Here is a 14,047-nt window from a genome sequence, read left to right on the forward strand (position 1 = left end):
CCTGGGCTACAAAGTGAGCCCAAGGCCAGCCTGAACTGCATAGAGAGACCCTGTCTCAAAAAGACAAAACAAAAACAAAAAACAAAAGGAGTGTCAGTTGAACACACTGCAGTTTATCCTTCTATTTTTGTTCGGGTTATTCCCAATTTGAGTTAAGATCAACAGTGTTTGTAAGGAATAATCAGTCTGGTGCCTTCTGGTGGAAAACATGTGCATATCTGCTTATAGGTATAAGATGCTCTTTCTTGAGTCAGTGTAGACACAGAAGTGAAATGTCTGGGTCATAGAACCTGTGTTTGTTCCGCTAACCAGTACTCCAAAGTGTTCATACTTACACTTCTGGCAGCAACATCGAAGAGCTTCAGTTTTTTGCATCCTCACCAAAATTTGCTACTCTGTGTTTATTTATTTTTGTCTTTTTGAGGCAGGGTCTCACTATGCAGTTCAGGCTGGCCTTGAACTCACTATGTAGCCCAGGCTGGCCTCAAACTTGCAGTGATTCTCCTGCCTCAGCCTCGAGAGGGCTGAGATCATAGGCGTGCTCCACCATGTCCAGCTGAAGGACTTCTTCGTATTTTCTAAGTAAAAATCCTCGGTTGGATACACGTGTTACAACAATCTAGTGTGTGACCTGTCCTTTGACTTTTGTAGTGTTATCTTTCAATGAGAAATTATTTCTAAAACTGCTTAATTTTTATTGTCCGTGTTTGTAGCACACACTAATTCCATTCACTGTGGGGAGCTGGTGCACCTACGTGACACGTCTCCATGTTTTCAGCCCTTCCCTGCTGCCCTTCCCTCCAGCCTCTGGTCCCCTTTCTATCTGGGAAAGATTGATCTCCTGTTCCCTATCATACTTTATTCTTTAACTTACTTTATACTTCGAGTTTCTCATATAAGAGGAACCGTAGGCTATTTAAGCTTGTGTGATCTCACTTAACACTATAGTCTTGAGGTGCATCCATTTTCCTACAGATGACCCAGGTCTACCCTTCCTTCTAGCAGATCAGAGCTCCATGGAGAAGTTCTTCATTCTTAGTATTATATTTTGATCTTTCTTTGTCTTTTTGAGACAGGGTCTCGCTGTGAGGTTCAGGCTGGCCTTGAGCTCACTTTGTAGCCCAGGCTGGCCTTGAACTTGCAACGATCCTCCTGTCTCAGCCTCCCAGGTGCTGTTATTACAGGCATGCGCAATCACGCCTGGCAAATGTCCCATAGCGAGACTGCATAGCGAGACTTTGTCTTTAAAAAACTAAGTAAGTAAGTAAGTAAATAAATAAATAAATAACCACTCTTTCCCCTAGTGCTGTACAGGTTTCCAAATAATTATACATGTTCATCTGCTTCTGAGTAATCTCATCCTTTAGTCTGTATTTCTGTCCTTGAGTCATACGCCGTAGCAGCATAGTTACTACAAACCAATCCCATCCTCGTGTCTGGTAGCGTGCATCTTACAGGGCTTTTAGCATTATTTTCAGTCAACACACCCGTGATGGGGCTGTCACTTGTGTGTCCTGCCCAGCAGCTCTGATTTAAATTCGACCACCCCGCCAGCCCCTTGGTTACACGTGTGACTGTCCCCTCTGGTAGCTGATTTGGGGTACAGCTATTATAAATGCATTTTATGTACACCAGCAGTTGGGTACCTAGAAGATTTCCATGTTAAAATTTAGAGAATTAGGGGGCTGGGGATTTAGCTCAGCGGCACAGCGCCTGACTGGCAAGCGCGAGGTTGTGAGTTTGATTCCTGGTACCGGAAAAAAACAAAACAAAAAAAAAATAAAATAAAATAAAATTTAGAGAATTGATTACTGATAAACTGTTAATTTACTGAAATCAATACATTTGTTGATTATTGTACTTTTTGAAAATTGGTAGGAATAGTTTTAATTCATATTTATATCTGGGCAGTGTTTATTCATATGCAAGCAACTAATTAAATTCGGTCCATTTAAAGACTTTTTATTGACTTTACTAGTAAAAGGACAGATGAAAGTGCTGAGATCCCTTGTAGCACCATGGTACCGTGGTTCAAGCCAATGGGAACATGTTAATGAGGGTTTATCAGAAGTTATTAGGTCTTCATTAAAAGGGCAGCAAACATAGTTAATCTTAAATTTAAAATTTGTAGTCAGCAGTTTTAATTTTAGTAATAATCTCTAGAGCTTCTGTGTAACAGCCAACATTTTATACAGCTAAACGTTATTATTACGTGAATAAAATTTAGGTTATTGCAAATAACTAATCTTGGTGTCTACATTTTACATGCCTGTTTTTTTTTAGATATGATTATATTAGTTTAGATTTTTTTGATTGTTTAGTTTTCTGTATAATCTTCCTATGGGGTTGAAAACTTTGACTCTTTCGTGATTAGGAGTGTACATTGCTACATTGCCTGGGTAATGGCTTCATTTTTTGTTATTTATGGGTCTGTTTTCCCCAACTTTATTGCTGTAGGTCTAAGATACAACAAATTTGATTCCTTAATCTCTTTTTTAAAAAATTAAGCAAAATTCCCCCAAATATTTGAGTCTATACCAGCACATAGAATTTAAGAATTTAAGTTCTGTTTCCCTTTAGAAAATGGAGAGCTGTGAGTGTGTAGATCTAAAGGATACAGTGTCTTAACATGAAAAATAGTAGAAAGTGAAAGTAATAAACTTCATCTGCATGAATAATCCCCTGTACGTGTGAATTATAAATTTGTTGCTCTTTTTCTTCCATTCCAAGTAATGTCTGTACTGAAAATTGAATACTGAGTCCTAGCAAGAATGCTTTGTGCTAAATAATTTTTCATTTTTTTCTTTAAAAAAATTACTTAAAAAAAGTTCCAGGTGATTTTAAGCTTACTACAGACATAATAATTTAATCATTTGGAGAAAAAATTATTTTAAAAAGCTTAAATGTTTTAGGAACTTTTTCTTTCCAAATATCTTGTACGTTTTTGTAATTTTTGTGTGATCTTGTGCATGAATTTGCAGTCATTTCTGATTCATATTTTTGTCACTGGTATAGTGTAGCCTTTAACTATAACCTAAATTTTTGGTACTGGGAATCGAACTCAGGACCTTGTGCTTGCCAGACTGAGCTATATCCTCAGCTGGAACCTAAATTCTAAAAAATTCACTCAGCCTTCTATACTTGCTTCCTCTGGGCCACTGGCCCTCAGCTCTGCCCTCATTCTGATGTGGACATTAGGTGGCGCGTGGGCTGGTCGCTCTCAAACATGTTCTGTGGGTGTTTATCACATTTCTGCATAAAGATGGCACACACGGAGCACAGGAGTCCCGGCGACTGTAAATATGGCCCAGCTGTGTATTTTAACTTCCTCTCTTTCATAAGATAAACAAAGGAGTGAGCTTCTAAATGTGCATGACACGTTAAAAATGATGGGCTAGGTCAGGCGTGGTGACACACACCTGTAACTCAGCTACTCGGGAAACTGAGGCAGGAGGATTGGAAGTTCCAGGCCAGGTAGGGCGACTTAGCGAAACATCTTAAAATGAAAAAGCGCTGGGAATGTCACTTAGTGTTCCCTGGGTTCAGCCCCAGTACCACCTAATAAAAAAGACCCAGGAAACTGCTCTTCAGATGTGTGTTGAAACTTCTGCCGTTTGTTGATCTACGTTTGCCATCGCCGAAGACTATCCACTTGACGAATGCCCCTTGAGCTGGACGCAGGGAGTTAGGCGCAACAGTGACCCTGCGAATCCTGTAAAAGGCTGGTACGTGAGCGCCCCCTGGTGGTGCTGCCAGGGCCGCGAGAAGAGGCAGAGGCCTTGGTGAGGGGCACCGGCGGAGCTCCAGCCAGGGACGGGTCTCGGAAGAAAACGCTTCTGTGTTATCCAGTCTCTCGTTTCGACTTATCCTTGATATTTATGTACCTGGTATGTTTAGCAACATTTCTGTAACTTCAGAGTTAAATATTTTGATGCCCTATAGATTATTTCTGTCAAAAATATCTCTATGATTATCACACCATTATAAGATATGCTATCTGTAATTTTTTTTTAAATTTTGGCCTAATATTTTTTTATGGTGGACTAGGGATTGAAGCTAAGTCTTTTGTACCAAGTCACAGCCCGGCTCTTTTTTCAGTTTTTACTTTCAGACAGGGTCTTGCTAAGTTGCCCAGGCTCGCCTTAAACTTGTAAGCCTTCTGCCTTTTTAACCTCTCGAATATCTGAAATTCAGTCACGTGCCGCTATACCTGACTAAAATTTTATTTCTTAAGTATTTGACATGACTGGAGGAGAGAAGGCTTTTCAGGGGCTTAACGTACAGGTAATAAACTGTGCTCATTACCGTTCCTTAGCAAGGACCTGGCAAGTCAGTAAACTAACGTGGTTGTGGTACTTAGTATCTAATGTGGAGGGCAAAGTCAGGGGTGTTATAATCAACAGAAATCAAAAAACAAAACAGGGGCTGGGGATTTAGCTCAGCCGCACAGCACCTGCCTGGCAAACACAAAGTCGTGAGTTCGATTCCCGGTACCGGAAAAAAGCCAAAAAAAAAGAAAAAAAAAAAAAAACCCAAAAAAACCCCACCAAAAATCAGGGATGTTATAATCAATAAAATGAAATTGCATGGGCTGGGGGTTTAGCTCAGTGGCACAGCGCCTGCCTGGCAAGCGCAAGTGGTGAGTTTGATTCCTGGTACCGGAAGAAAAACAAACAAACAAACAAAAATGAAATTGCAGTGGAAAATAACATATAGTACGTAAATATACCCGTGCTGTTTTGGCCTGATGAGCGTGTTATCAGTCAGTGAGTACTGAAACATTAAATTGTAAGGTGTACTTTGGTTCCAGCCAGGTCAGTTGGGTGAAAGATGGGGGAGTGGGTATTTGACAGGCTGTCCGGTTATTGATCACCTTTGAAAGTCTTTACTTTGTTTTAGGAGTTTTCGCTGGCATGACTTCTAAACCCCTGAGACAGAATAAAGGAAATTCAGTTCTTCGGCTTTCTTCACCGCTCAGCCGCGTGCCTGTGGTACAGTGCGGCTCTCACTGTACTGAGAAATGAACGCGAGGGCCGGGGCTCGCGTGGAGCCGCCTGGGCTCGCGTGGAGCCGCCTGTGGGGCGGAGCGGCGTCGCGGGCAGGGGCGTGTGGCTGCAGGGCAGAGCTCGGTTTCTGGCAGCACCTGAAGTGTAGCGTCAGGAGTAAGAAACGGGGGCAGGTTCTCCTTGCCTCCGAGAGGGCGGCTGTTAGGACTGTGGGACCAGCCGTCCGGTGTGGCTTCGGTCATTGTTCCCGGAAACTTAGTCTCCAGCCTGCCGGGTTCTTTAGCCATCGCAATAATTCCATTAAATTAGGGCAGTAACCCGTTAATAGATGCCTTCTCTGCTCCATCCGCCAGAGTCCCTGCTGTTACTTGTGACTAAACCAGTAGAGCCTGGTAAGAAGTGAGCCCCGAAAGGTTAACGGTGTAAAACGTGCGCTTAGCTGAAGGGAGGGGCGGGGTCACCAGGCCCCGACCGCGCAGGCGTCCTCTGCTGGCCCTGACAGTGGCAGAGCGCAAGCTCCGCGCCTCTTACTGTTTCTTAGGACACAGACAAGTACTGCGGGGCTTCCAGAGTTCCAGGGTGCGTGGCTGGTTCTTCCTGGTTTAACGAGGCGCTGAGAAGGACAGCGAGCGCAGGTTACGCCGGTCATCTGCAAGGCGGAGACTGAACGAGCTGTTACTTTTTAAGGGACACTGTTCTGCGTTCAGCCTGAGGTCTAATTGATTGGGAACCCCATGATTTAGAGTCTCGCAGAGTTGAAAACTCCAAGTGCTCCTATCCACTGAAACTAAAATACGAGCAAGAGGCTTCTGAGCGCTAACATCTCACAGATCGCTCAGCGCCCCCGAGACTCGCTGTGCCGGACACAGTGGGCGTGAGATGCATTACCCAGGGGAGCTTACTGCTCTTCACTGCTTTAAGAAGTGACCTTAACTAGGGCCAGGGTTAGGGGGTTGGGCAGAACGCAGAGGCTGTTACCAAAAATCTTCACCCTTAAAAACTGTGTCAGCCTAGCCAGGCATGGTGGCGCCTGCCTGCAAACCCGGCACTCAGGAGGCTGAGGCAGGAGGATCGCTGGATTTGAGGCCAGCCTGGGCTACAAAGGGAGTTCAAAGCCGGCCTGAATTGCATAGTGAGGCCCTGTCTCAAAAAAAAGAAAAATAAAATAAACAACTAAAGAATATTGTATCCACCTGAGTGTGCTGGGCACACTTGTAATGCCCTCCAGAGGCTGAGGCAGGAGGATCGCCGTGGATTGGAGGCGAGCCAGAGCTATGTAGTGAGTTTAAGTCCAGCCTGGGCTATGTGGCGAAACTCTGTCTCAAAGAGCAAAAACAAAACAAAAAACTGTCCTCAAGATTTTTGCCTGTGGGCTCCTTGCACACAAAAGTAACTGGAAACAGACTTGAAAATAAGCAAGCTTTGGAGTATATTACAACACCAAGAAGCTCCAAGCCGCCTCGTCGTATCCCTGGGCTCCTGAACTCCACAGCCAGAGGTGACTGTAAAAGCATCCAGAGACTCAAAGGAGCGCTGGGTCTCCTTGTCTAGAAAGGGAGGATGCTCCGAAGGACAGGGCCGAGGGGTCTTGGAGTCTCCCCAAAATCAGAATTAGGCATTGCCGAGTGGCCTGCTAGAAAATTATTCTTTCCACAGAACAAGGAGTCCTTGCTCTTCCTGTCCATGTGATTTAGAATTTTCTATGGATCAGTGACTGTCATGTATTTCCCATTCCTCATTTTTTTTTTCTGTCTTTTTGAGACAGGGTCTCGCTATGCAGTTCAGGCTGGCCTTGAGCTCACTTTGTAGCCCAGGCTGGTCTCGAACTCTTAATGATCCACCTGCCTCAGCCTCCCAAGTGCTGGGATTACAGGTGTGCGCCACTACCCCTATTTTAATTTTTTATTCTACTCTTTATTTTTTATTGAAATCTGGTAGTTATCTACCACATAAGCTGTAGACGGGCCCAGTAGAAAGACCGGCACGTGAGCCAGGTTCCATTGATCTGAGTCTGGGTGAGCTCTCCGGGCACAGGCAGTAAGGAGAAGCGCCCTGTAAATGGGAAGGAGGGTGGGTGCGCCTGCCTGGAGTGCGGCTTCGGCCTTTGTGCTTGCCGCCTCTGGTGTCCCTTCCACGAAAGCCGTTGTTTTCCTGTGGAAAATGAACGGGCTAATCTGGCACTGTCCTTTTCCCCTGTCCCTCCCTGCCTGGCGTGCACAGGTTTGACAGCAGCAGGGAAGACCATGCATGAACAGGCGAGAAAGAGACCTGGTTCCCAGTGGCCAAGGACTTCCACGAGCCTGGCACAGCCTTGCTCTGTATTTCTTAATAACGCAAGAAAATTAAATTTCTTTCTTTCTTTCTGTTTTTGAGACAATGTCTCACTATGCAGTTCAGGCTGCCCTTGAACTCACTTTGTAACCCAGGCTGGCCTCAAACTCATAACAATCCTGCCTCAGTCTCCCGAGTGCTGGGATTATAGGCGTGCGCCACCACACCCGGCTAAATAATATATTCTTACTCAACTGGTTTTCATTTCTGTAGGCCAAGTTTATCCCCTATCTAATAAGAGCATTATTTTTAGCCAGAACAATTCTTTTTTTTTTAATTAAGTAAGAATTTCAGTTTTTCTTCTGGATTGAATTTTAATGATTTGAAGTAAAAACTCTGCTGATCGTGGTGGCGCACTCCTGTAATCCCAGCATTCGGGAGGCTGAGGCAGAAGGATCATTGTGAGTTTGAGGCTAGCTTGGGCTACAGAGTGAGCTCAGGGCCAGCTTGAACTGAAGAGCGACACCCTGTCTCAAAAAGACAAAAAAAAAAGAGTAAAAACTTTGACTTTGAAATCGCTTGGGTTGGCAGCAATGTGCACGCACTGTGGAAGGGTTTGAGAGCCCCTCTCTCCAGGTTCTGTAATGCTCACAGTCAGCCACGTTTGCCTCGCATTCGTCCCATGTTTCTTCTGTTCCTGGGAGTGTGGAGCAGGCAGCATCTCTTGGTTTGGTTTTGTTTTGTTTTTTTTTTTTGTTCGTTTTGGTTTTTTTCCGGTACCGGGAATCGAACTCACAACCTTGCACTTGCCTGGCAGGTGCTGTGCCACTGAGCTAAATCCCCAGCCCCTCAGACAGCATCTCTTCACCTCCAAACGACCATCTGTACAATCACGACAGCCTGCTTGGGTTTAGGCCTTCTGGAGAATACTGTGGGGTATATTTCTTTAATACTTTAGTGCATAGATCCTACATAAACAAGGACACTGTCTAATGTGCCTCAGTATAATTATCAAGAACAGGACATTAACTTTGATGCAGCATTACCGTTTTCTTCATTTGTCCTAACAGTGCCCTCGAACCCATTCAGTAGTAGGGGTTGAACCTAGGGTGTTCACACTGAACTGTATTCCCACTTATTTTATTTTGAGACAAGGTCTCACTAAGGTGCCCAGGCTAAGTGTAAACTTGCAGTCCTCCTGCCTCGGCCTCCCAGGGTATTGGGGTTACAAGCAGGTGCCGCACACCTGGCAAGGATGACCTAATTTTTAGCAGAAGAGCGACACTGTTCCCTGTGGTTGGGATCGTAGTGAGGATCACACGTTGGGTGCAGTCATCATGTCTCTTTATGTATGTACGTACGTATGTATGTATGTATGTATGTATGTATGATTTATTTTCATCGTGTCTCTTTAGTCTTTATCTGAACAGTCCTTAGCTCTTCTTTGTCTTTCATGAGCGTGGTGTTTTGAAGAATGCAGGCAAGTGCCTTCTCTGATGTCCTCGTCGTGTGGCTTTGGCCTTTGTAAGCAGCCGTCTGCTGTGTGTCACTTCTTGTGGTATTTGAGACGGGGTTTGCTGTGTCGTTGAGGCTGGCCGCAAACTCGAAGTGATCCTCCCACCTCAGCCTCCGGGTGCTGGGATGACGGGTGCACCACCAGGCTCAGAGGGAAAAACCGTGTGTCTTCTCACAACTGCCCGCCCACCTCGGGGGTGCGTCTTGGTTGCAGGGAGATGCCTGGTTTGTAGCCGACAGTCGCCTATGTAGCATTGCTTCCCAGCAGGGCGTTGTGGGCGTGTCTGACCGGGTCATCCGCTGTGCCAGGCTGTCCCAGTTGCAGATTTAGCTCCCTGGCTTGGGCCCCTAAGCCCCCGTATCACTGTCCCGTTGGTGTGACTACTCAGAGCTTCCTGAGTGAAGAGCCGCTGTTGCGGGCTGGGGCCTTGCTCAGTGGTGGAATTCATGGTTCCTGCGTATGAGGTCCTGAGTTCCATCCCCAGCGCCAAAAGAGAAAGGAAAGGAGCCACTGTCTTTTCAATTTGGAATCTCTAAATTAGAAGAGCAGTCTCGTTTTTCCTATAGTAAGTAGTATAAGCAAATTTTCCAGCTGACAGTTTTTAGTGAGCAGTATTTGGTAATCATATGGCCGGAATGTGTTTTAGCTGAATTGTGATCAGTGATTGAATTAGGTATGTTTAATAAATAAATAATAAAGGAAGAAATTGGTCCTGTATGTTTTTATATAATCTGAGATGAGAATCCTATTAAATGTCTCCATTTAGAATTAAGGATTCCGGGCAAGCTTTAGCTCAGTGGTTCCTTCGGCCATTCAAAGTAGAATTAAGGATTCTGGCCGGTTGCACTCCTCCCTTGTTTCTTCTGTTCGCCTGTAATCCCAGCACTTGGGAGGCTGAGGCAGGAGGATCGTTGCGAGTTTGACACCAGCCTGGGCTACAAGGTGAGCTCATGGACGGCCATGAACTGCATAGCAAGACCTTGCCTCAAAAATACAAAAAAAAAAAAAAAGAATTAAGGATTCCATCTTAGATGTCCATTGAAATGTCACTGCAATGTTTACCTGAAAACAAGAAATTTTACTGTTAAGAATTTCAGGGGGGAAAGCACATTTGCATTTAATTCTAATTGAATGGTTATATAACTAATTTTAATAATTTTATTCTCTCTTTTTCTTTTAGAATTGGTCCCTAGGAAAGATCTTCTTGTAGAAAATGTGCCATATTGTGATGTACCAACTCAGAAGCAATGAATTTTTTAGGCTAAAACAAGTCTCTGCACTTTTTAATTTTAGAAATGTGACTCTTGCAAAAGTACTAAAAATGTAGATGCTTTTCTCTGAACCGGCATATTAGAAATGAATGACTTAAATAATAGCTTCGTGTTAAGTTTTACATTGAAAGAACATTGCCACAAAGTGCAGAACATAGTTAAGCATTTTTGACATGAAGGCAGACAGTTCCTCTTCACTGAAAATGTCACTATAAAGTGAGTGAGTGCTCAGGGCGGTGCAGCGTGTCCATTCTCTGAGACCTTGTGAGGTGTTTGCCCTTTTGTAGCTCTTTGCGATGCGATGTTTGACAAGCTGGTGAGTTTTCGTCCCACGGGAGATGCAGTTATTCCATTAAACTGGTATTTAGTCCCCAGAGTGTTCGGTTCGTTAGAAAGTCGTAGCGTATGCCAGCTCTCTGCAGAACATCTGTTGTTTCCTAAAACAGGAATGACTTCTGTCGCTAGCGAATAAGGACACAGTTTCTTTTTACAGAGACTGTTTCTCTGTGTCCTTATAAAGATATTTTTAATCAATCTTCTGAAGAGAGCTCAGTAAAATATCAAAACCACCTAGGTTCACCGTGGAATCACGAAACCCTCATTTTTTTAGGAAATAGGGGCTCTTGATCCAGTTAGAATGGCCTTCGTGGAATTAGCTGTGTCTAGCCAGTCAGGGGGGGGGTGGCTCCATTCTCCTCATGTCAGTCGGTGACACGTGAGCGGCTTCTGCGCGCCTCCTGTCCGGTGAGGTGGGCGGTGTTACAGGAGGGCGAGGCGCTGGGCCCTCCCCTGCTTCTAGGAGATGCAAAATTACGTTTGGTACTGCTTTATGTGCGTATCTCTGCCACCCTGATTTCTCAGTGGATGGTGTGTTCTGTCCCATTCACTTAGGAAGTTTCTCTCATTTGATGATACAGTGGGTTTTTTTTAAGTTTTGCAAAATTCTAGTGTAAGTTTTGTAAGTTTGTTTGTTGGCAAAGCACCTTGGTGTACCCGAACTGGATGTAAAATGTCGTATCTTAAAATAGTTTCATTTTAGAAGATCCAGATGTAATCAGAATAATTGAGACCGAGTCCATTTATCGTTGAATGAGAGGCTAACCTTCACGGCTCCTAATCACTTCTGAGGTCAGTTCGTATTCTGTGAAGTGGATAATAGTCCAAAGATTCACTACATACTTTTTCATCTCCTGTGTAGTTCCTTACCGTGTATATAGAAATTATAGCCAGAGAAAAATGAAAGTTGTCTCAGATTTGAGATTTGCATTTATGAGGATGCTGAAAATCATCCCAGCATAATCACTGCGTACATATAAGTGTGTTGACTTGTTTTTCTTTTTTTCGAGAGAGAGACTCCCTGTGTAGTTCAGGCTGGTGGCGTGGACTCACTATGTCGCTTAGGCCCCAGGCTGGCCTTGAACTCAGGGTGATCCTCCAGCCTCAGCCTCCCAAGTGCAGGGATTATAGGTGTGCACCACCATGCCCAGCTACACTGACTTATTATTTCAGTAAATGTCCATGAAGAAAGATGCCTGACAGAATTTAAAACTAATATACATTCTATGTTTCAGTATCATTGAACGTTTTAGAAATCTGAGTTTGTTTTTTTTCCACACCCTGTGGTACTAGGTGATTGAACCCGGGCCTTTCACTGAGTACAAACCTCCAGCTCTTTCTTAATTTTTTGTTTTGAGACAGTCTCAAGGAGTTGCTCAGTTGCTCAGGCTGGGTTTGTGCTCGTGGTCCTCCTGTGTGAGCTTCCCAGAGTGCTAGGGTACAGGTGGCAGGTGTGGACCACCACTCCCAGCAGGGCTTTTGTTACTAACCCAAATCCCTTGGTTCTGTTCTTAACTCTTTTTTTGTTTGTTTTTCTGGATCTTTTTGAGACAGGGTCTCGCTATGCAGTTCAGGCTGGCCTTGAGCTCACTTTGTAGCCCGGGCTGGTCCCGAACTCGCAACGATCCTCCTGCTGGGATTATGGGCGTGCGCCACCATGCCCAGCGTAACTCATATTAATTTTAAAAAAAGATTAATAATTCACATGTTTAGGGGTTTTTTGTTTGTTTTTTTGAGACAGGCCCTCGCTCTGTAGCCCAGACTGGTGGTGGACTCACTAAACAGAGTCTGACCTCAAACTCAGGATCCTTCTGCCTTGGCCTTCTGAATGTTAGAATTCAGGTCTGCAGCGCCATGCCTGGCTCACATGTTCTTTTTGTTGTCATTGTTTTATTTTTTTTTGAAACAAGGTCTTACTGTGTAGTTGAGGCTGGCCTCAAACTCACTGAGTAGCCCAGTCTTGTTCTGAACTTGTGATTCTTTTGCCTTAGCCTCTGAAGTGTTGGAATTATAGGCATATGCCACCACGCCTGGCATCACATGTTCACTTTATTAAAGCTTATGGTTTAGAGATTTTCTGTAAGATATGCAGGTAGAGACAGATAGATAGAGGACACCTTCTGTTTTCACGCCTTAAAATCACGCAGTAAGTCCCTGTGAAGTACGTTAGCCTACGGTGGACTTGACTGTCACACAGTTTTGAAAAACGTGGCATCCTCTTCTCATATAGCATATATGCATATTTTAAATAACTTGTGATTAGTTATTTAATAATTTAACAGAATAATTTTTTGTTTTTGTTTTTTGTCTTTTTTTGAGACAGAGTGTCGCTGTGCAGTTCAGGCTGGCCTTGAGCTCACTTTGTAGCCCAGGCTGGTCTCAAACTCACAAGGGTCCTCCTACTTCAGCCCCCCGAGTGCTGGGATTACAGGCGTGCGCCACCACGCCTAGCTAACAAAGTAATTTTTGAATTCTTGGCCTTTTGCAAAATAAAGGCTGAGATTCGGTATTGTAGAGAATAAACTCCTGCAGCTGTGTAGGGCTTATTTTGAGCAGGACAATTAAGTAAGTGCCTAACTTCGCTTGTTCAGTGTCAACACTGAACTAAATCTTCTTTTAGTTAAAAAAGCAAGCTAAAAAATGAATAAATAAATAAAAACTATTCCTGCTGGAGTTACCCAAATCACCTGTTCCATTTGACTGTTGAATCCAGCAAGTGTATGGATTTTTAACCATTGCAGATATCCTAGCTCAGAGGCCCAGCAGGACTTTGAAAAAAGATCTTTTAGCAGAAGTTAGAAAAGTGTGTGACAGAAGCGTCAGATTTGGCGAGCATAGGTAGGGCAGACCCCCCAGAGCATTTGAATGTCGGGAGAAGTGGCAGATACTGTAGTTTGCCTAATATCTAATTGAGAACATTAAGATTTGAGTCAAACCTTAAATTGGTTCTTGTTTCACCTACAGTTGCATTTCTCAGTATCACTATAGTCTGTAAGACTAGGTGGAATTTCTTTATTCATTGACGAGGCAAATGATTTTATTTTAAGGCAAATAATTTAACAGTAACACAAAGCCACAGGCCAACAAATAGGAAGAGGCACATGCCTGTAATCCCAGCTCCTGGCAAGGTTGAGGTAGGAGGACCAGAAGTTGAGGACAGCCTGGGCAATTTAGTGAGATCCTGTATCAAAATAAAAACAAAGTGAAGGGGCTGGGGATTTAGCTCAGTGGCACAGCGCCTGCCTGGCAAGCACAAGGTCGTGAGTTTGATTCCCGGTACCGGAAAAAAAAACAAAGTGAAAACAAAAACGAAAAGGACTAGGGATGTATCTCAGTGGTAGACCACTTGCCTAGCGTGTACAAGGCCCTGTGTTCAATCCCCATCACTGGGAGGGAAAAAAATTCTACTGAACCTGGGTATGGTGGTGCACGCCTGTAATCCCAGCACTCAGGATGCTGAGGCAGGAGGATTGCTGAGAGTTCGAGGCCAGCCTGGGCTATTTAGTGAGTTCAAAGCCAGCCTGAACTACAAAATGAGACTCTGTCTCAGAAAACAAGAATAGGGCTGGGGATATAGCTCAGCAGCACAAGCACTGCCTGTCAAGCCCAAGGTCCTAAGTTCGATTCCCAGTATCAAAACAAAATAA

At 44.1% G+C, this 14,047-nt stretch overlaps 1 protein-coding gene across 1 annotated transcript in view; it reads left to right on the plus strand.

The window, feature by feature from the left end:
- Nucleotides 1-10,168, plus strand: part of Lyrm7 (LYR motif containing 7) — a 23,011-nt gene extending 12,843 nt beyond the window's left edge. The window contains exon 5 of the mRNA XM_005376068.2: nt 9,974-10,168. Within this exon, the coding sequence (XP_005376125.1) occupies nt 9,974-10,044 (71 nt within the window). The 3' untranslated portion in view covers nt 10,045-10,168. The remainder of the gene's footprint in view (nt 1-9,973) is intronic.
- Nucleotides 10,169-14,047: the final 3,879 nt, after the last annotated feature.

This window comes from Chinchilla lanigera, unplaced genomic scaffold, assembly GCF_000276665.1.
Source record: "Chinchilla lanigera isolate Chin_1 unplaced genomic scaffold, ChiLan1.0 scaffold00007, whole genome shotgun sequence".
NCBI lineage: Eukaryota > Metazoa > Chordata > Mammalia > Rodentia > Chinchillidae > Chinchilla > Chinchilla lanigera.